This window comes from Micromys minutus (genome assembly GCF_963924665.1).
Source record: "Micromys minutus genome assembly, chromosome: 21".
NCBI lineage: Eukaryota > Metazoa > Chordata > Mammalia > Rodentia > Muridae > Micromys > Micromys minutus.
This window is the reverse complement of record NC_137956.1, coordinates 45,089,733-45,117,643: the sequence shown is the minus strand read 5'-3', so window position 1 is coordinate 45,117,643 and position 27,911 is coordinate 45,089,733. Positions and strand designations below refer to the sequence as shown.

At 45.8% G+C, this 27,911-nt stretch overlaps 1 protein-coding gene across 1 annotated transcript in view; it reads right to left on the bottom strand.

Annotated features, from left to right (window-relative positions):
* Window positions 1-27,911, bottom strand: part of GADL1 (glutamate decarboxylase like 1) — a 173,543-nt gene that overhangs the window by 129,428 nt on the left and 16,204 nt on the right. The window contains exons 2-4 of the mRNA XM_080934135.1: window positions 11,640-11,812; window positions 6,296-6,422; window positions 3,422-3,512 (exon numbers count right to left, since the gene is read on the bottom strand). Of these exons, the coding sequence (XP_080790261.1) occupies window positions 3,422-3,512; window positions 6,296-6,422; window positions 11,640-11,812 (391 nt within the window). The remainder of the gene's footprint in view (window positions 1-3,421; window positions 3,513-6,295; window positions 6,423-11,639; window positions 11,813-27,911) is intronic.

The window sequence follows — 27,911 nt, the reverse complement described above, 5'->3', positions numbered from 1 at the left end:
CACCAGAGAGCCTTGCTACTGTGGCCTCCTTAGATCAGCTCAGCTGAAGGAGCAACAGACAATCACACCCCTCCCTATGGCCTCCATATTTGATGCCAGGTCCCTGTAGAGATTTCTCCAGGGCCAGTGGAGATTGTCACTAAGACTGTACCAGTCTGACTTGCATCCCTGCCCCTCCCTCATGCTCTGCCTCTCTGATCCCTCATGGGGATCTCATGTGCTTTATATACACCTGCCCTTTGAACTCCGCCCAGTGTAGCTTCTCTGCTCCAGAGATGTCCCCAAACCCCACCAGCCATATGAGTGTTTCTATTACTATATTACATATGTATGCATATCATGCCTGGTTATGTGATGTTTACATCGCGTCTTTCTTCAGATAACTAAGAGTCACTAAAAATCTCCAACCTCCTTTATGATTAGGTGATTGTACATTAAAATGTATCTGAATTTGGGCATTCTAAATATGTAGGCTAGGCAGACACATTTAAGCATTTAAGTTTCTGATTGTAGAATTTTTTGATATAAGTATTTTAACCTCTGGAGGGGACAGCTTTGGATCAAAGGCAAAGGAATCAAACACCTACTATGTGATTCCTGCTCATGAGCCAAGCACTCTACAGGTCCCCTTAAATATAAGGCAGCCTAAGACTTTCACGGTGGCGTGAAACCATTTTATTCACAGAGACATTGTGGAAGGTTGTATATGTTTAGGGAAGAAGGGTGAAATACAGATAAAATAATCATTCAATGTGTTGTGAGCCTATCACTAAAAGTTGGCTCAACTCAACATGCAGAATGGGGATGGGGGAGGGGCGATGGCGGGACAGGCAGGTTCTGAACAGTTGGTGCAGTGAGGCAACAATCTAACACATCACAGATCTCTAAATATACCAGGCCAAGGAACTCAGGAAAGGAGTTCTGAAACCCTACAAGCAGAGATCTAGAAAGTGGGATTTGGCCATCCTCTCTAAGGGCTACTGAGTCTACCCAGCCCTGGCACATGGTGCCTATGTCTGTCCCCATGGAGGTGCTACATGTCCATGGGCTCACCCCTGACTTCTGTGGTGCTAATTCACAAACTGTCATTCTTCACCTTGGACTAGCACACTGTCCTGGTCACGTGGTACCTCTCATGGCTTCCTTCCATACCTGTACTCTCGGCTTTCCCCTCCTCCCTCCCTCCACCATGGCTGATTCTCTCTCTCTCCTAACCATTAGATGTTCTGTGCCTTCAAGTCTTGGTCCTGAAGACCTGAGTCCTGCTCTTTCCTCAGTCTCTGTCCTCACGACGAGTTTTCTACCCTGGCTGCTCATTAAGCGATTAGATCCATACGGCATGTACATTTCAGTAGTCCGTTTGGGTCCTCAGGGTCAGGAGGAGCTTGGAGCATCCCATCCAGGCCCACTATTTCAAAAGTATTCTTTCCCCAGTCCCTTTCACATCTCCACCTTTAAAAATCCACATCAGAACTCCGGGGCCCCAGGATCTCTCAGTGTGACTGGCTATCGCAAAGTCGTGGCAAATCCTAAGGTCCCCAGTGGAAATGCAAATTTTGATATTGCCTCATCCACTGCACAGTTGGGAACTGTTATTTTCTTACAGCCATCCAATAGCTCAGCCACGGACCCGGTCACAAAGGGTGGAAACTCAGGCATTAGCCAAGAAACTTCCCTCTGACCCCCATTTCCAAGATCTAACACTTACCCGCTCCTTTACATGCTCTGTTCTATGTGTGTGTGCATGTGTGCAGGCATGTCCCTGGGCATGCATGTGCTTGAGGAGTCCAAAGGTGGTGTGGGGGGCAGGGTCTCACAGGGACCTGCCTGGGCTTGCAAATATGACTATACTTGCTGGGTGCCAGAGACTCACCTCCCTCCACTGTCCCAGTGCTGGGACTACAAATGTGTGCTACCACCGGGGTCCTCACACTCGTCTACCAAGTACCATAATGATGGCAGTGCTTTCAGTGTGCTTCATCTTCTAAACCCTCAGTCCAAACTACTACCATCTCTCACTTGGTGAATGGAATATCCTCTTAATTCATCCTATCTAGTCATGCAGATCTCTCTCTCTCTCTCTCTCTCTCTCTCTCTCTCTCTCTCTCTCTCTGTGTGTGTGTGTGTGTGTGTGTGTGTGTGTGTGAGAGAGAGAGGGGGGGGGCAGTGTGTGTACATGCACATGTGTGGTTTGCTAGGCACATGAAGATTGGAAGACAATCATTCCTAATGGGTCTTCTCCTCCCACATTGTTTGGGACAGCCCAGTGTAACCCAGGCTGACTGGGACACAAATTTCTGGAGATTGCCTTGTCTCTGCCTCCCCTCAGGTGTGTCAGATTGATACAGATTGATGCTTGTGTTATTGCATCTGGTTTTACACGAGTTCAGGGATTCTGAACCCAGGTTGTCAAGCACTAAGCCATCTCCCCACCCTCCAGCCAATTGTTTTTAGACAGCAAAGTGTCACCAAACAGTGTTGACTCTCAAGGGCTTCCAATATTTGTGGAGGGGTTTATGTGCATGTTTTCCAGGCTCAACATGCTGGCTTCCCTCAGTCTCCCTGGTCTTGTTTCCCATGCTAACCCCTGTCACTCTGTTGGACACACCCACACTGACTTTCAATAGAGTGGCATACTGCCTCCCACCACAGGGCCTTGGTACATGCTGCCCAGTACATGTGTGTGTCTGTGTGTATGTCTATGTTTCTGTCTGTCTGTGTTTGTGTCTGTCTATGTCTGTGTGTGTTTGTGTGTGTCTGTCTCTCTGTGTGTGTGCACCTTTGCCTGTGAGTCTATATGTATGTCTATCTGTTTGTGTGTCTGTGTCTGTGTGTCTATCTATCTATCTATCTATCTATCTATCTATCTATCTATCTATGTCTCTCTGTCTATCTCTGTCTCTTCCTCTCTGTGTGTGTGTATGTGTATATAAATCAGAGGAAAGTATTGGGCATAATTCTTTAGTAGCCATCCACTTGTTATTTGAGGCAGGGTCTTCCACTGGCCTAGAGTTTAAGGGAACTTCACTGTCTCCTAGAACTGGGATTTCAATGTGTCAGCTTTACACTTGGGTTCTGAGGGTTGTACTCTGGTCTTCACACTTGGGAAGTAAGCACTTTTCCAACTGACCCATCCTCCACCCAACACTTGTTTTTATTCAGCTGCTAATATGTAGCATAGCCCTGGCTTTCCTTACAGGAGTTAGTGGAGAGCTGCTTAACTAGGTCTCTGTGATTGACAGGTCTACCTGGCATTCCCTCACACCTTCGAAAAAACACCTCCTCCAATATGGCCTGGAGTCCTAACACTCTGACATTTCTAATGGTTAGACTTTGCAAAACCAATCATTACAGTGAAAATCATGAAAGAACTTCTCACAAGTAAATAGCCATCTCTAACTTCCGGTCATATGGTACTTACATGCTTGGATTCAGTGCCTCTGTTATAATCCGGGCTGCCAGGGAGTAATAATCAAGGCCAGCATACAGCTGGTTGAAAAATCTTGGATGGTCTGTGATGGGAAAACAAAGGATTCACTTTCACAGCAATGGAGCACCAACTCGTCTTTCATAGGTCAGCCCAGTGTGAACCCACTTAAAGGACTCTCAGAATCAGCATGGGCATCAATAGAATAGACCTAAGGATTTGCTCCATCAGGGAAGGGTATCACAACTGGGCAGGAGCACAAAGGGCCTCTGAGTTCCAGACATGGTCTGAGCCTACTCTGGGCCATGAGCTGAGTGAGCCATATTTGTGTACCTTATTATGTGTAATTGTATTTCAATTTAAAAAGTACGTAGCATATAGACAAGAAAAACAACTGAAGTTTTTTTTCTCTGTGTGGATTTGTATATGTAGTCAAGCCTGTATACACATGTGCGTATGTGCACACATGTGTGCACACGTGTGTGTATGTGTGTACAGAGTCATATGTGTGTGTGCACAGTCATGTGTGTGTATACATGTGTGTGTACATAGTCATGTGTGTATGTGTGTACATGTGTGTGCATGTGTGTGTGCACACGTGAGTGTGCTCCTACAGGCCAGAGTTTGATGGCAGGTGTCTCTCTCAGTTTCTCTCCCTTAGTTTAAGAGGGAGTCTCTCATTCCACCCCAGCTTTCCCAATCGGTTAGACTGGCTGGTAAGTGGAGCTATGCAATGTCCCTGTCTGTCACATGGACCCAGGAAGGCAGAACTCAGGTCCTCATGGTTGTGTGGCCAGCAAGTTATCAGAGGATCGACACCCCACTGTGATCCCTCCACCCCCCATGAAGTACATTGACATAACTCTTCCTCCAGGCCAATGTTTCTCAGTAAAACTGAAGACATTAAGAGCTTCGCTTTAACCTGTGGTCTCTCTTGCTATCCACATCCACCTGAGCCCCTGGGTAAAGGACCCTAGCACCGTTCCCCAAGTGTCACGGATTTCACGGGGTGGCCTTTCTGTCCCTCCTGCTTCTCAGCCTGACTGGCACAGGCAGATGGGGTAGCAGCTGTGACTCATCATTCACTTCAGACACTTCCGGATTCAACCCACTTGAGACTCCCGCTTCTTTGGAGCCATGTTTGTCATGGAAGTAAGGGCCTCGGGCTCCCTTCCCTCTCCCTCCCTCTGCCTCCCTCCCCCAACTTGCCCCCTCACTCCCATCTCTCTTCTTACTTAAAAGGTCTCAAGTCCCCAGCTCTCCAAGTGTGAATATTCACACCAAACAGCAGGCTGACATTCTCAGGCATAAGAGACCAAGTATGATAAAAAGGCACAAAGGCAGGGGGCCTTTCTAAATCGGGATGTGTGGGAATCTGGTTTGGTTATAGAATTTAATGTGTGCTCTTTTTTTTTTTTTTTTTTTTTTTTTTTTTTTTTTTAATCCCCCTCTCTCTTTCCACCATGGGTTCAATAAAAAAAGCCCAAATTGAAGCAAATGCCTTTTCAATTAAAGCCCGGAAAACTCCCTCTGATCTGGCAGAGACAGCCAGACATCGCTACAAGTAATTTTAATAGGCTTTTTTTAATGTTCTGTGTTAATTTATGATTGATTTCCATGGTAACATTATGGAAAATACCCAGTAAACTGAAAACAATCTACTGCATTAAATGTCACTCCCAACTTCTGACAGGCACTGTAATAATGAAGAGGATGTCTCTGCTTAGGAAACTCTTAGATATATGCGCCAGGCTTTCCCAAGGGAACTTAATCCAATTATTTTTAGTCAAGATTTTATGGCGTTCTTTCCACTAAGTTTAGCCCAGTGTCAGAATTCACAGAACATAATGCCTATGTAGATTAAGACACCGGACTACCTTCTTGGCACAGGAAAGTGCGCATAACTCAGAATATCAGCGCCGCCTCCCCCTTTGGAATATCTTCCTTGGGTATTTGTCCTGTGGCAGTAAATCAGGCTAGTGACACCATGCCACTGTTCACTGAAAGCCATGATAGTGACACCATTCGGGTGAAAAATCACAACAAAACCTAACATTTGCTAGTTTGGGTACTTTTTATGAGTCTCGAATATCCAGGCTATCCTTAAACTCTCTATGTAGGCGAGGGTGACCTTGAACTCCTGATCTTCCTGCCCCCATCTCCTGAGTGCTGGGATTGTAGGCATGAGCCACCGTGCCTGGTTTATGCAGTGATAGGAATAGAACCCAGGGCTTTGTGCAGGTTAGACAATCACTCTACCAACTGAGCTATGTCTGCAGACCTCTTATTTCTCTTGTATCTACCTAAAGATTTTAATTTTTAAAATTTTGTTTCTGACAGATTTGATTAGATGAGTTGGTAATTAGAAACTGGCCAAGAGTAAACCAATATCCTCTAATAAAATCTATTTTTGAACTTCTCCTTTCTTCCTTCTTTCCTTCCCTTCTTCTTCCTCCTCCTCTCCCTCCTCCTTTTCTTCCTCTCCCCCCCTCTTTCCCTCCCAACCCTTTGGCATACTCTGGGCCATAGACAAATTTTTCAGTCCCATAACATAATCACATAATCAAAATAACATGAGAGTTTAATAACTAATACATAGGAATTATAGTGGAAATGTTGGCTACAAATGGAGGAGGGAGACGGAGAAAGGACAGACAGGGTTTCTAGGACTCACATGTTAACTGATTCCCTGACAGTTTTTCTGGCCTTGAAAACAAATCTGTGTTAGGGATGAAAGGGCCCCATGAAGAAATCTGCATCAGAGCCACCGTTTGTTTGACCCATGTGTCTTGTTCTTTAGACACCGGTACCTTCATTTTTTCTAAGAGGTGAGTGGCAGGCTACGTCAGAAACATGACAAGGCCTTACTGGTTTTGACGCTGAAGCGGATGACATCGTGGCAGAGTTTTAGCAGCTTGTCCTGTGACTCTCCTGTGTCCCTCATCTCCAGGTCCAGGAGCTGCTTCAGCTGCTCAGGGGCCTGCCACTCACATACCTGGAGATGGAGTGATAGCTCATGGTTAACTACGTTTCCAGTGGAGCCCAGGATGAGGGGACCAGAGGAGTCAAAACTCTGTCTCCGGGGAGCTCCGAAAGAGCAGAGGACACACGAATTTAAACCCCTTGGGGCCGCAGCCCAGCTCACAAGGAGCTGTGGGAGCAGCGTGGATCCAGCAGGGACCAAAGAGGACCTCAGATCTCCTAGGAGAACCAGCATGAGACTGGTGACAGATGTCAGGACAAATGAGGCAGGCTGAGATTGGGGATGACTCACAGAATGCTCTAGGTGGAAATGACACGGGGGCTGGAAGATCAGGAAGCCTGCAGCATCTAAGCTGTCATGAGAGTGTGCTAGGACCACAGCATAAATCCGGAGAAAGAGAAAAGCAGCGTGCTCTCTCCTCCTTCCCCACACAGTCTGTCAGCCCAGCTGCTGGAGCTGGCCTCTCTCCCTCAAACCATTACCATGTATTTCTGCTCGAACACCTTCACCTACTTCTCATCTTCATCACGATCAATGTAGACAGAGAGGAAAGTAAGGAGACAAAAACTCACCCTGTGTGCCCTCCTTCTCCACCTGCGTTTCTTCTCTGGCACTCCTACCTCCTGGATAACTAGCCTCCCTCTTCCTCAGTCATACCACATTTGTGCACACTGCTGGGGTTTCCCACACTGCGTCCTCTGTCTCTCTCGCCCACCAATTTTATAGTGAATTCCTCCTTTTGTATATCTTTGCTGAAATGTTTCAATTATTATTCATTGACAATTTTGTCTGTTAACATTCCCAGCTGCCCATGACCCCAGGCAGGACAACCCTCCCCGGCTTCTTCCACTAGAGAAGTGCTTTCCGTAGCAGGTGTCACCAAACTAGTCACTCATCCCTTATATTCCACACAGTCACCACCATGGGGCTGAGACAGGGGCCTGTCAGTCCATGGAGACTGTTTATCGTGGTTTCAGAGACCCTCAGTAAAGAAGGACCAGGATCAAGTTTAGTGGAGTTGGAGGGGGTTACAGAACTGTTCATTGTGATTTCAGAGACCCTCAGTAAAGAAGGACCAGGATCAAGTTTAGTGGGGTTGAAGGGGGTTAAGAAGTGCTAAGTTTGGGAGAAGACAGAGCATGAGTGAGGCTTAAGTGTGTTCACGCTGAGACACTCAGTGGAGATGTGTGGAGAAAGCAAATGGATAAGAGGGTAGATCAAAGTGGGCTTCATCAAACTCTTGGAAAGGATCTTCAGGCTTCCTGGATCCCAGAGAACAACAACACTTATGACACTTACGGCATGTAGGGCACATAGGGAACTTACTTACGGAATAGGGTGGCAGGAGTGACCTCTGACAGGGAGGATGACCATAGGGAAGAAGGAAGACCTTCTAGCATGGTTTAACGGGGCCCAAGCCAAAAATAAAGAGCATCCAAAGAAGAATATGCTGCCAAATGATGCTGCGAAGGCAAGTGAAGGACCAACAAGCCCTCACGGAATTCATCACCACGGAGGTGTTCTTGGCACTGGCGATGTGACTAGAGAGGTGGGGGTGGTGGAGGTGAGATTGGGGAGGAGTAGAGAGGTAGGAGGTGAAGAAAGGGAGGGAGGGACTGCAGGCATCTTTAAAAAGCATGGTGGTGGGGAGGAGGGGAGGAGAGGCTGAGGTGAGAGACCAGGGAGGTGGGAAGTGGAGGAAGCCAGAGAAGCTTTCAAGCTATGTGAGATGCCCGAGTCTACCCACAAGAATGGCGCGGACACATACAGCTACCCGTGTGAGTCTCAAGGGAACGCTGACGAGGGGAAACTGTCTCAAAGGCTGCTTAAGACAGGTAGTCATCTGCATGATGTACTGGGTCCAAGAGCTGTAGAGTCAGAAAGAACAGTGGACAGCAGGAGCTTGAGGACCTGGAATGAGCAGGCTCTAGGGAACACAGGGGAATCTGGGGTGGAGGGGGGAGGGATTGCTCTGGATCTCTCTCTGCCCGTGTGCATGTGAGCATGCGTGTTTGGGATTCTTTAGCTGACCTGCTGAGTCCCTTAAACTTGGGGTCTTATGCTCCACTCTCATTTTACCTCCCATGGGTCTCCGACGTCATCGATCTTTCTTAAGCTCTTCTACAAGAGGAACCCCTCGCTCTGAGCGCTGCCCTTCTGCAATGTCTGCCAGCTTCCTTTACTGTCTTGAGCAACAGCTGTGTAACCTCTCTCAGCCTTCCTAAAACCTTTTTTACACTCTACTTCAGGGTGGAGCTCCTCAGTGAGCCTTCAAAAGGTCTGCTCCAAACTCACTGCCCTCTCATGGGGACCCCCATTCTCCTTACAAATGAAAACTTACGGTTCTAGTTGGATTATACATTCATTTGGAAACTGGGCCTTTATCTTATGTTTCTTTTTTTCCTTGAGGGCTCAACTTAATGCCTTTCAAGTAGCCAGCATCCAGTAAATATATAATCACTGAAAAAAAGAATCTAGCATATACATATGCTATGTATATGTGTGTGTGTGTGTGTGTGTGTGTGTGTGTGTGTGTCTTAACTAAACATGGTGACTCACACCTATAATTCTAGAACTCTAGAGGCTAAGGGGAAAGAGACCAATTTAAGGCCAGCCTGGGCTACATAGAGCTCATCTCAAAAAACAAATCAAGTCAGCATTTCAGGAATGGTTGGGGTGCTGATGCTGATGGATGATGGAGGAAATTCAGTCTTCCTAAGGATGTGGACCCTTACAGACTGCTTGTGCTGTAGTGGCTTGCCAACCTAACACATGAAAGGCTGAGAGTAGCATAAATTGGAGTCACTTGGTTCATAAAAGAAATAAAGAACAAAGAGAGGAGGAGGAAGAGGTACAGCAGTAGGGGGAAGATGACATAAGGAAGAGGTGAGGAGCTCGAGGGAAAAGTGAGGGTGGGTGGCATCAGAATACATTGCAAAGGGGCTGGAGCAATGGCTCCACGCTTAGGCGCATTGGTTGCTCTTCCAAAGGACTTGGTTTTATTTCTAGCAGCCACTGGCCCTTCACAGCAGTCTGTAACTTCAGCTCCAGAGACTCCGACACACCCTTCTAGCCTCTGTAGGTACTGCATACACACGGTGCACACCTTTGCATGCAGGCAAACACTTCTGTACATGCATATACAGTAAAAATATAATGACTGTGTCTTTTTAAAAACACCATAAACACGTTTGAAATCCACAGAGAATAAATACATTTTTAAAGCATAGTAAATAATAAAAACAAAAGTTGCTGGCAGGGACGTGTGCTGCTAACCAAACAAGATTCAGAGCATCTCAGAGATGCGCAGAGATGTCTGAAACTAAATTATAAATACAAGAATGAATTAGAGCCGCCACAATCAGTTTTGTGCTGAACATGACTATTCTGTCCACGTTCAGAGATCATGACAATCTAGTCTATTAGTTTCCTAATTAGTGACCCACATCTCAGGATGAATGCCACCATCTTCAAACTCAGTCATAAGTGGTATTTACTTGTTACTAATATAATTAGGAGGGGAATCTCTCCTGTGTGTCCATTTGCAGGTAGTTCAGTTTCAACAGGAGGAGTGATTGGGATGGTAAGAGGCAATGTGGCCTTTGCTCCTGGTGTACATGGAGAAGTTAGGAATATGCACGCTGAAGCCATTACACCAGCATGTGATGTGGTCGAGACACAGGGCCCTCGCTTTCTCCCTCCTTTCTAAAACAGGAACAATAATATGTCTGCTGCCTATGGGTTCATGTCATTATCCAGTGTGTGTGTGTGTGTGTGTGTGTGTGTGTGTGTATGTTTCTTGTGAGAACATATATGTGTGTGACTGCACATTCATTCGTTTGCCTATGTGTATAAAAGACAACCTTTCTTCTCATTCCCATAAAGAATCTTTCCACTTTTAAAATCATTATTTATTTTATGAGATAGTTTCTCAGTGAATTCCAGAGATTTATCTGTCTCATCGTCCACTGGCTGATATTTTAATATCATGCACAGATTTTATATGTGGATCAAATTCAGGTTCTGATACTTACATGGGAAGCACTTTGTGAAATGAGTTATTTCCATGGTCCTATCATGAAGGGATCAGATATGCAGTGCATACGTCCTGGACCTGAGGGTGGTACTTAGCATACAGTACCTACTCCCTAGAGTAGATGGCTGGACCTGAGGGTGGTACTTAGCATACAGTACCTACTCCCTAGAGTAGATGGTTGGGCCTGATGGTGGTACTTAGCATACAGTACCTACTCCCTAGAGAAGATAGATGTACTGGGCCTGAGGGTGGTACTTAGCATACAGTACTTACTCCCTAGAGTAGATGGCACTGGTGGCAAGTTCTTATAGAGACTGAATATGAGCCTGTATTTTAATTCTAGACCCAACAATGCTACAACATGGCAGTCATATTTGACAAGCAGTGAGTTCAGCTGTGAGCTCAGGAAAGCTTCCACGAGACTGTGAGGTAAATCCTTGTTAGTTTTCACCATCTCTGCACCCTACTTGATTTCCACAAGCGAAGCAAAGACAATGCCCAAGGAAGCCAGACACATGCTCTGCAGGGCAGAGTCACTATGTCTGGAGCTACCAAACAGGTACTTTTGTGCCTCCTAGCCTTTAAGCCCTGAGGGAATGGCCACTCTCACAAAAAGTAGGACTGGAAGGGAAGAGCCAGGCTTTCAGGAAAGATGAGAGGAAGTGGAGGCCAGGGAGGGAAATGGCCATATCTGTGGCATTTGATATCCCCCTCATCCCACCCCCACCCCCTGGAGACAAAGCTCTAGAGAAATGAAAGTTTGGACAGTCTCCGTTTCAGTCAAACATACAGATGTGGGAAACATCTGAGATTTTAAAAGCAACTCTCTCTCTCTCTCTCTCTCTCTCTCTCTCTCTCTCTCTCCCTGTGTGTGTGTGTGTGTGTGTGTGTGTGTGTGTCAATGTGGACATGTTTATGATATCTGGAGATTAAAGGAGAACTTCAAATGTCTGTCCTCCTGTTTGAGATGGGGGCCTCTTGTTTGCCTCAGCCATAGACCATGGCTTCCATGTGTCTTGTCTCTGCCTCCCACCTCGTGTAGGAACACTGGAACTCTAGATTTTTGACACAGTGCCCAGCTTCACATGAGTTTTCTGGGAATTTGAACTCAGGTCCTCACGTTCGCACAGCAAACCCCCACTGAACCATCCCCCAGCCCCACTCCTGGGATTTCCTGTGTGCTTTCTTTTTACCTTTTCATTGACGTCTGTAGCTTTCAAAACCACCTCTTCCATTATTAGCCTACAGGCTTCTTCAACAAACTTTTCTCCAGCTCTCACATCTGTTTGAGGTCCATTAAGTACGACCCCATCCACAAAGACAGGGATCTTCTTACCAGGGGTCATCTCCTGACGGTCAGTGTCTTCTAGGGGGGCACAGAAAGAGTGGGTTTGAGAACTCACACCATGAAACACAGACTAGGAAACCAAACAAAACTCCACAAAGGGCATACTTTCACTGACATATTTATTCTAAGCTCTCCCATATGCCTGTACTGTATGTCAAGCATACTTGCCATCAAACCCCCGACCTCCCTTCTTTGCCCCTGTCTACTCCTGTCAGTCTCTGTCACACGTGTGTCTTCTCTTCACAGATGAAGGCACCCTGTTCGGTATGGATGCTCACATAAGAGGTCCTACAAAGCTCACGGTTCACGGGAAAGGTGAAGGCATCTTATGGTGCAGACTTCCTCCTCCTGGGCGGAGAGAGTCCACGGAGTAGGGAACCAGTCCTTCAGTACTGTGTTAAGTCTGACCCCAAAAGGTTGCCAGTGCATACAGTGCCCATGCTCAGTGGCGAAGTTCAAATGCAATGCCTTCTGTAGCACAGAGATACCTTACAGAACACCACCTCCCCAAGACAGCGAGATGCTTAGTAACTTCCTCACAAGGGCACAAATAATTGGCGCAAGATCATTCCCTCAGCCCAACCCCTGCTCCCAGCACAGCAGAAAAGGAGTGGAGGGAGAGAGTTGGCCATTTGGAAAAAGAGAAGAGGAAACAGTGCTTCAAACCCTACTGTAGATAATTCTGTGCTTAATCTTCCTCTTGGGTTCTGTTTGCCTGCTTGCTTTTGCTTCTTTTGAAGGTGACTTCGGATCCCCTGTCTCCTCCTTCCTGTACTAAGACTGGAGTGCATGCCACCTTTCCTAGTCACTGCTGGTGAGGGATCTGTGCATGCTAAAACAACTCTACCAACCGAGCTGCACACCCATCCCTCATCCCTGGACATATAAAGTATATATTTGCTTAAACTTTCCGAACCTGCTTTATTAGGCAGAGAAGTCACGTAACAGGGGCACAGGCCCTGAGTCTTGTGTAAACTCAACATCCTTTGGCCTAGGAAGCAACACTGCGCAGGGGTAAAGAAAAAGGCACCCAGCCACAAACACTTTGTTTTCCCAAGAAAGCGTGGTGTACTTTGAAATTGGCATACCAAATAGAATTCTACAAAACCACATCTCATATTTGATGTCTCTGAGTCACAGAAGCAGCCTGAGGGGTCACCCTGGCATCTTGGAGGAAAGTAAACACTGAAATCTTCAAAGGCAGAGAGCTAGTTGTCATCTTCATGAAGGACTGGTTCCATCAGCACATTTGTCTAAATGGAAAAGCTCTCATCCTTCAAGGGAAGACGGGTCATGTGCTATTCTCCCAGGAGCTAAAATTCAAAGTCTTCAGGGAAGGAAGTTCCTTCACTTTCCAAAAGTGTTTTGCTTGCCATAGGGGAGCACCACAGGACCAGAGAATGTTCTGTGGCCCAGCTGACTCACCCCCCCAAACATTATCAAATATGTATGCAAAAAGACTCATACAAGCCCCACATGGTGGTTCATGCACTTGGGAAACTGAAGCAGGGGTTTTCCGGGAACGTGAAGCCAATGTGAGCTACTTCATGAGTTCCCAACCAGCCAGGGTTACAGAATAGGGCTATGTATTGTGGGGGAGGAAGAAAGGGAGGGAAGGAGGAAAGTGTCTTAGTCAGGGTCACTGTTGCTGTCATGAAACACCATGACCAAAGCAGCTTAGGGTGGAAAGAGGTTACTTCACTCACACTCCCAACATGATAAACAGTTCAGCACTGAGAGCAATTAGGGCAGGAACTCAAACTGGGCCGAAACTGGAGAGAGGGGTTGATGCAGAGGCCATAGAGGGGTGCTGCTCACTGGCTTGTTCCCCATGAATTTTTCAGCCTGCTCTCTTATAGAGCCCAAGACCACCAGCCCAGGCATGGCACCACCCACAGTGCAGTGGGTCCTCTCCCATCAATCACTAATTAAGAAAATGTCCTACAGGCTTGCTTACAGCCTGGTTTTATGGAGGCCTTTTCTCAGTTGAGGCTCCCTCCTCTCAGATGACTCTAACCTGTGTCAAATTGACATAAAAAAGGCTAAGGGAAAGGAGAGAGAGAGAGAGAGAGAGAGAGAGAGAGAGAGAGAGAGAGAGAGAGAGATTTAAAAACATAAGCTCAAATCCATTGCATAAGCATGAATCATTTTATAGTTCAACCATATTTCCCCTGAAAATATTTCTTAGCGTAAAGAATTATTTATTTTTACTTTGTATAAGTAGGTATTTTGTTTGGATACATGCCCTTGAATGCAGTGCCCAAGGAAGCCAGGTAGTTGTGAGCTGCCGTGTGGTGCTGTAAACCGAGCCCAGATGCTCTGCAAGAGCAGCACTGGGCCATCCCTCCAGCCCTCCAACCTCCAATATAAGAAATAATAAGAAAATTTTCAGAACAAATAATGCAAACATATCTTTCATATTCATTTTATACCTGAAGTCTTGGTTTAAATGACTTCCTATGTATCAGAAGCATTGCATTGTTCCCTCAAACAATGCCTTCCTATACTCTGTCCCAGGAAAGACGTTGATAAAATGCCCAGTGAAAGGCTTCCTCTGGTCCATCTTCCATGTCTTCAACCTCTCACTAGTGCAGAACAAGCCCAGCCCGAAGGCAGGACCTGAGCAGGCTCAGACTCTATAGCTGGACACGTGACTGGTGGCTCAGTCAACCTGGAAATCCGTATCTTGGGAGGCTGGCTGCTTACCCAAAATAGAATTCTACAGAAATCACCACAAGCTCAGATTGGATCGGATTCTTTTTCCCTAGACACAATCCTCTCTCCTTTTGTATAATCCCTGGGTTCAGTTAGCTGTGGAAATTTACAGAAACAATTTCTAAATGGCAATTTCAGCCCTGGGTCTCTCTGAGCAGCTCACATTCTAAATCCACATAAATACGCCGGCGGCCGGCTTTCAAAACTAAAATGTATGTGGTTTTGAATATTCTCTATGCTGTCTGGATTTGATGCTCAAACAATACATTTATTTATGTATTTATGTATATATGCATTTAATTATTTATTTATTTATTTATTTATTTATTTATTTATTTATTTATTTATTTATTTATCATACCTTCAACAATTTTCTCCCAGAAGTTCAATGTCCTGGTAAAATCCTGAGGCCAGATAAAAGTCTTGATACCGTTATTCACAAAGGTAACAGAAGAATTGGTCTTGGCCAGACGCCTGAGTTTGGGAGAGACAGGGTCTGCAGTTCCTGGCTCCACCTCCATTCCCCATGGAAGTGTTGTGTGTGGGGGGTGCCAGATGTCCTCCACCAACTCTCCACTGGAAAGGCTGTGGTGAATTTGGGTGAGGGCCAACAGAGGGAGCCCCATCGGGGAAAATGTTTTCCACGGAAAGGCCTTTCAAGGGAAGGAACTTTCCTCTCAGGGGGAGAAGAAAGTTTTCTAGGTTTTAAAACTAAAGTAGGAAAGAGGGCAATTATTCCAGGAACTGTAGCTGTGTCAGGAGGCAGTGCTATTATTAAACACACAGAAAAAGGAGCTTTCTTTTTTTCAACCTCATTAGTGGGATTTCTGGCTTTTATTGCACAGGGATCAGGAGTAGTTCTTTAGTCCTCCTAGGTTCCCTCCCTCCCCCTCTCTCACAGAACATGTCAAACACATATTCACACGTGAGAAGCAGCTCGAGTCAACGCAGCCTGCACAGCAGTTACAGAAATCCCTGTCCTTCACAGAATGGATTAGGATCCTTCTCTACAACAGGGTGCAGAGCGGGGCTGCTCTGTGGTTGCATCTTATTCTGATGGTTGACACCTCTCCTGCATGTTCTAGGACAGAGACACCCTCAGCATCTCTGATGGACTAAGTCTACTGCAGACTCTCGCCCGGCATTTTCTTCCTCACCCTCACAGCTAATCAGACTAATAAAGAGCTTTAAGTTACGGGGATCCCCCGTAACGTGAAGAAAATGCTCAGCACCCCAGTTGTTCCACCTAACTGGCTTGGATCACTACAGTTGTCCCCCAACCTAGCTCAGCTCTATGGCTGTTCTCCACACAGTAACCCCGATATTCCCATAGGGAGACAGGTGGCAGTGTGAACGGAGAGGTTCATGACTCCTCCCTGGATCAAAGCCAGCCTCCGTTTTCATGATGCCCTCCCAGCCCCACGAGAGCCCTGTCCCTGCTACCCCACTGACTTCAGGCTCTGCATCTCACTATTGTGTTCCAAGCTCCCGCTCCATCATCACGATCTTCACTGTCCTTCGAGTCTCCCCTTGAATGTCAGTTTCTCAGGGAGGTGGTCCTTGACTCCAGGCACCATAGCAACCACATGTCCATGGCTACCTTTTTCTTCCTTGACTCAAAAGAAGAGATACCCTGCTCCCTTCCAGAGCTGACTGCAGGTGTTGAGTAAGCTTTCACTGTTCATTTCTCCTCTGGTGTTTGGACTTCAAGGACTCACATCCACATTCCTCTTCTATCTACATTTCTACCAGCTCCTCATCTGCTTGTCTTCCAGTGTATCACAGAAGCTCAACATTTGCTTCGGCCAGAGCTCTCCTTGCTCCAAAGATGAGAAATCCAACTTCAAATCTTGCTTCAGATAGAGGTGCTTGTCCTCTCACAAATGCACCAATACACACAAAACCTTCAAACAAACCAGGCGCACATTGGGCACTCTGTAAATGTTATTGAACATGATAATCGTATAATTTATGAATAATATAACAGTAAGTATTAGCCAACAGAAGGATGTAGTATGTACATTTATAAACACATACACATTTGCATGCAATGTTAGCTTGTGACAAGAGGTGGGAAGTATTTCTCAAAGGGTGAGAAAGTGTTTGGTGAGGTGCCCACCTTGGATGAGCAACACACAGGACCCCAAAGGCAGAAGCAGCTCATGTGAGGGAAACAGAGTTTATTCACAAGGCTCAGTACCCAAGATGGCAGGGATTTTTTTTCCCCACCCACTTAGGCTACGCATCTGTGCAAGAGCACCATCTTTTTACCTCACTGGGGTTGTCTGTGTAGAGGCTCTATTTCCTGTTCTAGATCACAGACTTGCACAGGAAAAGATCCGTGTGTGACTTTGCTGTGTATTCCAGGAACAGAATCCAGGCACCGGCTTCCAACAATGTTCAGGGACTCAATTATCTTCAAGATGATGGCTGAACTGGACCATAGGCTCAGGCTGACTGAATGCTCTCAGAGGTCATCTACTTCAGACAAGTCCCAACCCCTCCACAATCCAATGTTCTCGAGAGTGACAGGGCTGAGTTTCTACTACACGCACTCTAAGCTCTCCATCCTCGTGCAATCACATGACTTACAACCTCTCTATGCCTTGGTCTCCCCATTCATAAAATGGGAGAGCCTCTGACAAAAGGGATAACATTGGCAACAGAAACTTCTGGAACTGTTATTGAAGACTCACGTGGGTGACTTCACTAGTACTGCCTGTACTTGGGGGGAAACCTAGAAAATTTGTACTTTTTGCAAGCATTCCTAATGTGAACCTATTTTTGGTTCCTTCCTTCCTTCCCTCCTTCCATCCTTCCTGCCTTCCTTCCTTCCTTTCTTGAGCAGGGTTTCTGTTTAGCTCTGGATGTCTTGGAACTCTCTTTGTAGACCAGGCTGGCCTCAAACATCAAGGCCTCTACCTCTCAGTTGTTGGGATTAAAGGCAAGAGCCACCACACCTAGCAACCCGTACCTAATATGTACATTGTTTTGGGAATCACAGTTCTGAGTGACCTTGATTTCCTCCCACACCCTTGATTTTACAGCCTCTCTCATCTCACATAACCGCATAGGGTGGCTCTGTATTACCCCAGAGATGTGTATCAGTGTCAATCTTCTGTCCTTGCCCCTTGCCAGGTTAGTCTCCATCAAACGTTTCCATTAGCAGACACTAGCTAAGCACCTCAAAGTCTCCTTGGGGAGGGGAGTGCAGAAAAACTTTAATATGCAGTATGTGTGTAGTGACTTTTATGGGCTGGATCCTGACCTGAGGGTCTCATAGGTTACACAGATTTAATTGCAATTCAAACTCTGGTTATGGGACTGGAGAGACGGCTCAGTGGCTAGGAACACTAACTGCCCTTCCAGAGGTTCTGAGTTCAATTCCCAGAAACCACATGGTGGCTCACAACCATCTGTAATGGGATCTGACGCCCTTTTCTGGTGTGTCTGAAGAGAGCGACAGTGTACTTACATACATTAAATAAATAAATAAATAAACAAAAAATAAATTGTTTTAAAACTCTGTTTTAAATTACTCAGTTTACAGATGCAGACACTAAGACACAGTTGGTCTCACTGGGCTTAACTGATTTACTCAATGTCACAGAACCTGCAATAGGGAAACTGAGGCAAATGCTACTTGGAGGTCAGTGAAGGAGCTGTGTGAGTCTGTTCTGCCCCCAGTCTGCAAGACAGTGTGGAGGAATTAAGGAAGACAGCAAGGAGAAGACATGACTTAGGAATTGTCACCAGTGATAGATTCTGGGGCGTGTGTGTGTGTGTGTGTGTGTGTGTGTGTGTGTAAAAGCTGTCAATAAGAAGTCTCCCATCCAAAGGTCTTTATTTTTAAGAACAACTTATCATGAGAAAAAGACTGTTTACTTCCAAAAATCAGAAAGACAGAGGAACAATGGATGAGACATAAATTCAAGTTCCCAGGTTCAGGACTAATGAAGTCTCCAGAAAACTCACACGAAGACATTGGAGACAAGAGCCACAAGGTCAGGAGGTCCATAGCTCACTGATCCCATCCAAGGAAGGCTGAGGACCAAGGTAAGGGTTGGGGTTGCATAATTAACAAATTGAGGAGAGCCTACTGTGTACCAAGACCTCAACCTGGTGCTTAGGGACGTAGAAGCAGGCCGTGCATGACCTATCAGCACTGCTAAGCCTCAAAGGAGAATATCTAGGTAGCAAGGCAAAGGAAATTTGAGACTTTCAAAAAAAAAGACAAAAAGCACTGAACATGCACTTCTAGAATGTTCTCTATCAGGAGCCTCAGCTTACCAGGACTATCGACTACCCCATGCTTGGCACTGTTTGCACAGCTTTCCAACTCCCTGCCCGCTTCCACCATTGCTGCTGTGATCAAGAGGGTGACTGCGGACAACCTATAGAAAGAAGCCTAAGAAATAACAGCACAGCTGAGCTGCTGTCCCTGAAACTCTGATCCTTGTGGGACCCTGTCAGATGCAGCAGAGAGTGAGAGAAAGTGGAAGAGAGAGAGAGAAAGAGAGAGGAAGCTGGAGTGGACAGGGAACAATTTTACAATATGGCTATAAATATAAAATAGAATCATAAACAACAAAGCTGTGTGCCCAACTTTAATAAGCTGGGAGTGCAAACCCAGGTGCAAGAGAAGTGGAGAAAAAAAGAACAAACCAGCTTGAGTCAGACCCTTGATTAATTAATTACAATGTTAATTATTAATTAACAATTAATTAATAATTTAGGTATGATTAAATTTTCCTTAGCTGAAATGCATAGAGAATGGATACTTTTAAAATGTATCTTTGATAAAGTAGCTATAGAACCTTCCCTGACCTTCTATGATGTCTAGTACCTTGGGACAAGCAGCATGGGAACCTCAGGTTCCTACCATTGAGACACACTGGTGGTGACCTAAGCGTCCAGTGAAGGCATGCTTATAAATACCTGAAAATTCATGCAACAATAGCTAACATGTGGCAATGGAGGGGAGCGGATCTAGAAAAGGGTTTTGTTTTGGCTATGCAAAGTAGCAGGTTCTGGGTGAGCTGGCACTCAGGATTATTCAGATATCTAGTCAGATACATGGCGACCATCCAACTTCAGGAGGGTGAGATCTGAACCAGCCACCTGTCCTTCAGTAATGATCAGGGAGGCACACCATCTCCAGAATATCCATGTACTTACTTCTTTCTTTCTTCCCTTCTTCCCTTTCTTCCTTTCTTTTTCTTTCGGACTCATCAGCACATATATGTGTGTCACAGTCAAAGCTGTGGTGCAACCAAGTGGAGATGGCTCAGCTGGTCAACTGCTTGCCTTGGGAGTCTGAGGACCTGAGTACTCACATGGCGAAAAGGCCAGCCCAGATGGTGCATGCTTGTAATCCCAGCAATGAGGTTGAGGGTGATGGGTGGGTGGAGACACAGATCTCCAGAACTACCTGGCCAGTCTCCCTAGCCTCACCCAACCTAGGCGAACTCTAGGCCAGTGAAAGACTAGATCTCAAAAACACAAGGTGAAATGGTACCTCAGAAATTTTACACACACACACACACACACACCTGACAAATTTACATTCAGCTTCGGTGACTGTGAGGTGAATGAGACAAAAGCCAAAAGCGGAATAATTATGATCATCATTGACTCTCCGAGATGCTTTAGAGAAGAGTCCTTGACTTGTCCAAACAGAGACGAAGAGGTATTTAGATACAGCTAGAGAAAGACATTTGAGTTGTCTGAATTAAGACACAAATGAGAAGAAAGCCCCAGACATGAAAGGCCACAGAAAGAGAAAAAACAGAAACAACTGACATATTGACCTCTGCAAGAAACAGAAAGAGAGAACTAGGGTCCTAGGGTCATGCCAAGCAGCAGGTGAAAACAAACTGGGATTTGGCCAGGCAGCCTGGAGTCAGAGCAGAGCAGCTACCTGGTGTTCTGAAAGCAAGCAGGAAGCCACGAAGGATGTCGTCTGGCAGGTTCAGAGGACCACCAAAGAAAGAAGAGGTGAGTATGGTGCAGAGGTCAGATAAAGAAATCAAGGTCTGGATGGAAGGAGCTAAGATAGCCTCCTCATCCTAGCCATCGAGAAGAGGAACACAAAGAGCAGACCAGCTGACAGCCTGTGCGCATGCGCACTGCCTTTGCTCATGCGCACTGCCATCCTGTTCGTGGAACGAGTCCTACGGCTGTTCCCAGAGAGGACTGTTTTTCCAGACTCCACGACGCCTGAGATCCTACAGTGAACTTTGGGTGAAATGCTGACAGAGCAAGTCAGAACAAAGGTCCCTGCACATGTGAGCTCTTCTCCTGTACAACAGAGGACTGGCGACTATAAAATATCTCTGGGTGGTGACACACTCCCATCACCCACGGTTTTGCTTTATGGAACCCCATTGTGAGCATCTGGGATGCCAGTTACATGACTCAGACTCAGCGAATGCTCAAATATCAAGCCATTTTCTTCAACAATTAGGCTAGGTCTGTCCACTCTGGTCCAGCTTCTAGAGGACAAACTATAGACGTGAGCCCTGAAAATCACTAGCAGTGGTCAAGGAGGCATTACTGTACACCACACCCCTTCTTCCTTCCTTCCTTCCTTTCTCTCCTCTACTCCCAGCTTTTTACACATCTAAGGCGACCTCCAAACTTTCTATTATATAGCCAAGGATAACTTTGAACTCCTGATCCTGTGCTTCCAGGTCCTGAGTGCTGAGATTACAGGTATGGACCATGGACCATGACTCTCAGGTCCTTCAGTGCTGTGGGTTGAACCCAGGGTTTCAAGCATGCTAGGCAAGCACTCTGTCCATTCAGAGCTACATTGTAAGCCTGCTTACTTACGGTTTGCTTTCCATGGGACTTGGAGCATCAGGCCAGTAATTAGGTGACCTGATCTTCTCGAGAGAGACAGTTATTGATATCTATGTCTTAAGGATGCTTTACTTGTCAACCTGAAATCACTCTTGCCTTTCTCAGTTTGTCATGATGACAGGAAGCTTTGTAAACTGCCCCCTTCCTATGCCACCTGTAAGCTTCATGAATTCCTCTGGCAAGCAGCTTCTCAGCTTTAGAGAGCATTTTCTTAGTGAGTGCCACAAGAAGACTGGACTTTACTTACATCCGATGACATCCACCTCTTCCTTATCCATCAGGCTGTAGAACTGTCCCATGGATCCCTAACTTAGCTCGGCAGCAGCAGGGCATGATGGGATATTTCTGGCTTTCCTCTAATATTCCATAGTTCTGTCCCCCCAGGAGTGCTGAGCTTTCTGGAACTTTCCTTCTTGAATGCTCTGGCTCCACACCCTCCTTTCTGTGCACCTGTATATCTAAGGCTCTAGATTCCCTTGGCTTCATGAGAACCCTACTGCTTTTGAGACTGAAGACTGAACAGAATGAATGCTGCTTTAGTTACTGTTGCTGTGATGAAACATCATGACCAGCAGCAACTTGGGAAGGAAAGGGTTTATTTCACTCACCATTCCCCATAATAGTTCATCACCAACAGCAGTGAGGGCAGGAACTGAAGCTAAACCTGGGTAGCAGGAGCTGACGCTGAGGCTACAGATGGGTGCTGCTTACTGGCTTGCTCATCATGGCTTGCTCAGCCTGCTTTCTTATAGAACCCAGGACCACCAGCCCAGGGATGGCCCCACCCACAATGGGCTGGCTCCTCCTTTGTCAATCACTAATTAAGAAAATGCCTTTCAGCTGGATCTTATGGAGGCATTTTTCTCAAATGAGTTTTCATCCTTTTGGATAACTCTATCTTGTTTCAGGTTGACATAGAAATAGCCAGGACAAATGTTCATTTTTGTTTTTGTCTTAAAACTTTTCCTACCACTGTGATAAAACACCATGACCAAGGTATTTTACAGAAGGAAGAATTTATTTGGAAATTACACTTTCAGAGGGCTGGAGTCCACTTATGGGGCTGTGGGGCACAGTCCCAGGCTGGCAGGCTTGGTGTTTGACCTGAGAGCTCACATCTTGATCCATATCACAAGCAGAGAAAGAGATACAGAGACAGAGAAGCAAAGAGTAAAGCCCAGTCTTGATGGTGCATCTCCTTCAACAATGCCACACTTCATAATCTTTCCTGAACAGGTCTATAAACTGGCAACCAAGCATTCATATATGAGGTCTTCTGAATGCTATTCTCATTCAAACCACCCTAGTTCCCCTAATGGCATTAAAACAATTATTTGTCTTTTTTTTTAAATTTATTGTTGGAGGTTGGGCGTGTATGAACATCGTGTGCAGACCACAGTGTGTATGTGGAGAGCACAGATGTCTGTGAACTTGGGTCTTTCCTTCCACCTTTACGTGGTCCCTTAGGATCCAACTCAGGTCATCAGGTCTACCATCTTGGCAACCTGGAACTTCTGTCTGCTCCAGCATGTCAGCAGGCAACACCCGTCTCCAGGGCATGATCTTGGCAGTATTGTTAAATTAGGCTCCTTCCCATGGGACCTCCAAGTCCTAACAGCCGGGATCCTCTTGGCTTCTCTAGTTCCCCATTGGAACTATAACCCCTTGGCTTCTAGAACCACATTATTTACATCTCTCCAGGTCTGTGATCTTTCCTGGGACTATTCCCCCAAAACTCCCCCTTTAAGCAAGCAAGAGCCAAGTTCATGTTCGGTGGAACTAGAGAGCTGTGTCTGATATCCTGAGAAACTCGGGTTCTGTGGCCAGTTCCAACTAAGGAAAGTTAAAGCCAAATAGTTTTATGCTCCCAAGTACACACTTGGGGAAATCGGAATCCCTCTCTGTTTTTATTGCTCTCCTGAGTGTGGAGGCCACCCGCTTACTGCCAGAATGTCTCTCCTGTGCTGTTGTGGTTTATTTTTGTGGTCATTTTTTTGTTGATCTTTGTTTTTGCTCAGGTCGGTTCCAGCTTGCTTGCTTGCTTGTACTTTTTAACACAACTTCCCCCCACATAAATACAGTCCCATATACTGGACATCTGTGAGAACAGTGGAAGATCTTAGAGAAGATCCCAGGAAAACATGGCCAGACAGAAAAGCAACCCAAGCCACTGGTTTCAATCCGAGTGGATAATGTCATTCATGACATTTAATATTTGTAGTTCTGTATAAAGTAAATGAAATATCCCCAAGTTTAACAACAAAAAAACAGTTAATGTTGACTGGCTACTTGTTGAGTTATTACTTGTTACTGGGTATGAAACAAGGTTCTACATGGCTTACATGGAATCTCCATCATGGGGACTCATTACCCCTTACTTGCCAGACATGGAAAAGGAAGCCAAAAAGAGAAGGATTGACCAAACAGCTGGGCAGCGGTGCAGGCAGAACTAGTCCAGGCAGCCTGAGCCCAGGGACCTTAACTCTGGGGACTGATAGGATGGCTCACCAGGTAAATTGCTGCCCAGACCTGGTGAGCTGAGCCCAATCACCAGAACCACACGTAAATGAAATTGTGAGCATCGGTAACTCCAGCATTCCCACATTGGGATGGGAGCAAGTAAACGGAGAAATAGCTGGAAGTCCTCAAGCCAGCTAGCCTGGAGTAAGCCATGTTGCAGCAGGGAAGAGACTCACCCTTAGCAAGTTGAAAGGAGATAATAGATTCCTAAAAGTTGCCGTCTAACTACCATACATTGGCTGCGTACATGCATGCCTTGAACACAAACATATATGCATACAAACACATACTAAATAAATACACCTAAAAGGACTGCATTCTGCTGCCCCCTGCCCACAAGAGACACTCCAAAAGATATTACTTCCTGTGCCTCATCAACTGCACTAAACTACTTGGACACGTATTTTGTGCTCTTAAAGCAATAAGCAATTATCTTGGAAGTATGTATAAAATTGCAACGTGCTGCAATTTAATATCTAGTTTTAAAACCAATTTGCTGAAGTGTTGACTTCAGGATTTAAAATGTATTCCATTTAACCAGCAATTTAAATGAAAATTTAAGTAAATGCTATAAATGGGTGCCTCATTTGCATGATCTGTTGATTAACTCTGACGTGACATCATTGGTACCCAGGACTCTGCTCCCTGTTGAGGGCTTTGAGGCATCATCTTGGGATGATGAGGGCACACTCATGCTCAGCTCTTCCACACCTCAGTACACATGCTGAGGCAGTCACATGTGGCCAACCTCACATGTAGGAAACACAGCTTACCAAAACTCTCAGCATTCTTGAGTATGCCTTTTGAGAAATTCATGGAGAAGCTGCTTGGAATGGCAATGCGACTTCTCTTTAACAAACTCTAAACTGTCTTCAAAGGAGGTTGGGGAGACCTGCTAAGGTGATTCTTCATGGTAGGATCAGTCATGAGTCTGGAGCTGAATTGCCAAGCAAGACCTGAGGAGAAGAGTCTGCCTAGGATCTGCCTTCATTCCACAGAAAGTTCAAGCACTGAAAAATGTTCAGGTGTCTGAGAGTCACCAAGATGGCACTGGGGAAGCTATTGCTAGTAGTGCAGTCACTGGTCCCCCTGGTTGGCAAATGCAGGAGTTCTACGGGACAGCCACATGCCTCTGAGATTTCCTGGTGTTGATAAGTATTCCCGAAACACTCCATAGCAGATCACCAAGACCTTGTCCTGGGTGATCCATTGATGGAGACCTACTCTCATGTAAGTTTGAATCCATCTAGAATATACCTCAATGAATTTTCTGGTTACCTGTTGGGAACCTAGGATCTTGGAAGTCCACAGCCAATGATGAGCCATTTAGTGAATGTGCCCCACCCCCTTTCTATTTGCTACTAAAAGTTTAATAGCATGAATTGTTAAATGAGTCTGCTGAAGTCTGCCCATGCTCCCCTTTTCTTGATCATCCTTCTCTTAGACACAAAATGTCATTCTGGAATTTCACTGTTTAGCTCAGGCTAGTCTCAAACCCCCAGCTGCATTCCTGCCTCAGCCTCCCCGGTGTGGACTGGCAGGCATGTGTGGTCACAACTGATTTATTCATTTTGAATATATCTTACATCACTGTAGCTGGCGTTTAGTTAGAGCTATGTCAAGAGTGTAGCATGTCCTCTGCATAAAGCTGTCTATGTATACAGAACAACACGGTGAGAAACAAACAAAATTCACTTTGGGTAAGTTAAGTACAAAATGGTCTCAAGAGAGGGCATAGTAACTACCTTTAGTTTCGTAGATTATATCCCCAATTGTGGTATCTTAAATCAAAAAGAGTGTTTTCACTTGAGGTTTCGCAGGGTCAAATGGTGTCTTGTGAGCTCACTACTGGTGCACCACACACTGCTGACACTCTGTCTCGGAGCCACACCTGCTAGAGGTGGCTGAAAATGCTGGGCCTCTTCTCATAATTTAGGAGGTTGCCTGGGCTTGCTCAGAGATCGATGGCAGCATTAAAGATAGAAAAGGGAAAAGTCACCCAGCCACTTGCAACCTCAGATTAGAGGTCACACAGCTTCAGCTCTCTGTGCTCCTCCTGTGAGAACGAGCCAGGAGCAGAGCCAGATTGGAGGTGATGGAGGAAAAACTTCACCTCTTGGCAAAGAGCAGTGTTACATCTCAAGGGAATGTATGTGAGGAAGGGAGAAGGGCTAAGCCATGTTTACATCTATCACAGACCAACATTCTTACACCTCACTGCCTTTATTCCCAAACCAGTGTCTCCCAAATTCTAGCCCCTGACACATTCAGGCTTGAAGTCAAAAATTCTGTGACCCGCATCTAATCTGCAGGTAGATAAGCCTACATGGTTGCCGCAGATCTTGACCCCAAGTTCCCGCAGATTAGAAATGCAAGTTATTAGCTACTATAGGCAAGGTCCACTAGTGATCCAAGACACAAGAACACAGGACATAGTCGCTGGGCAAGAACAGGAAGCCCCAGGATGATTGAAGGCCTGGAACACTTCTGAAGTAGAACACGGCTTTGTTGCAGGCATTATTCAGATTGAGTGTGATCTCACTTGGCTATCCTAGGTGGTTTCCTGGCCCATTGCTCTCCGATGATCTGTCAGAAATCAGAAATCAGAGCAACATCTTGGCTTCCTTCATCACCTTAGAGATCAGACGAAGGGATGGGCAGATTCGGGTGAACCAGCAGGTGGCAACTTGGCTTCCTTCTCATCTCCTATATAGATGGCTGGCTTTGAACCCCTGACTTTCTATGATAAGTAAAGCAAACTTGCCCCCTCTCAAAAAAAAATATGATGGAAAATAAGCTCTTTGTCCATTAAATTGTTTATTTCAGGAGTTTGACCATGACAATAGGGAGAGCAACTACGACAGGCTCCACTGGTGTACAGATAGGCTAATTCCAGCTGATGTCACACACACTGGGTTAGCCAGAAGGGTTCAGTTTCCTGGATTCACAGTGAATCCTAGCTTCACGAGGTGTTTGCTGCAGGCCCACTTCACTGAAACCCTTCCTTCCCGACCTGCCTCTGGAAAAGTCAAGTCTAGCAAAGGCTCCCTGTGTTTTGAATGTCAGCTGTTTAGGTTTGGTTTCTGTTGTAGAAATCCCTCAATGAAAGACAAGGTAGTAAAGGAGGGGCTGGTTTAGGCTCACAATTTCAGGATGTGGATGTCTCGTTGTGGGGAAGTCAAGGCAGGCATGTAGTCACTCTACAGTTGAGAGCAGAGAGAAATGGACGCACCCATGCCTGGCATTCATCTTTCTCTACCCTTCCACAGTCTGGAGCACCTCAAAGGGAAAGGCACAACCTACACTTAGAGCTGAATTTTCCTCACGATGAAGGCATTCAAGACAATACGCTGCCGGAGTATCACAGGGCAGCCTTGTAGAGGTAATTTCTCAGTGTGATTGTCCTCCTGTGTGATTCTCGATTTTGTCAAGTTGACAGTTAAAACTATCACACCATGAACCACATGGACACTCTTACATAATTTTAGACCCAGTTTTGAATACCTTGGAAACAGGGTAATATACCCAGTTCTGCAAATCCAGAAATGAGGAGCAGAGAGGTCAGTTACCTGCTTCCAGCATGTCCAACTCACTCAGAGCCACTGTTCAGACCATGACTGAGCACAATGCCTTGTCCCTTTCCACGAAACCCCCGTGGCCTCTCCCACAAAACAACACAAGAACAATTAAGTGCTGAGCTGACACGCTGTATCGACCACTTCTGGGCAAAGCCGTCACCAACCTTCCGTTCCACAATTACTTTCTGAAATTCTCTTTTGTTGTGCCATCAGCTTGAAAAATAGGGACACTGGCTAGCATTACAAAATTCAATTTTTCATAGATTTTCTTTCTCCTCCATCACTACTTCATACAAATTAGGCACTAAAATAAAGCCGGGTAACGGCGTAATAGAACATTTCATAGTGAAGATGCACACAAGGTGGCTTTTTGTTCAGGGGAGGGGGGAGTTCAACTCACATCTGAAAGAGGAAGAGAAATAGCATAAAATACCAGTTAG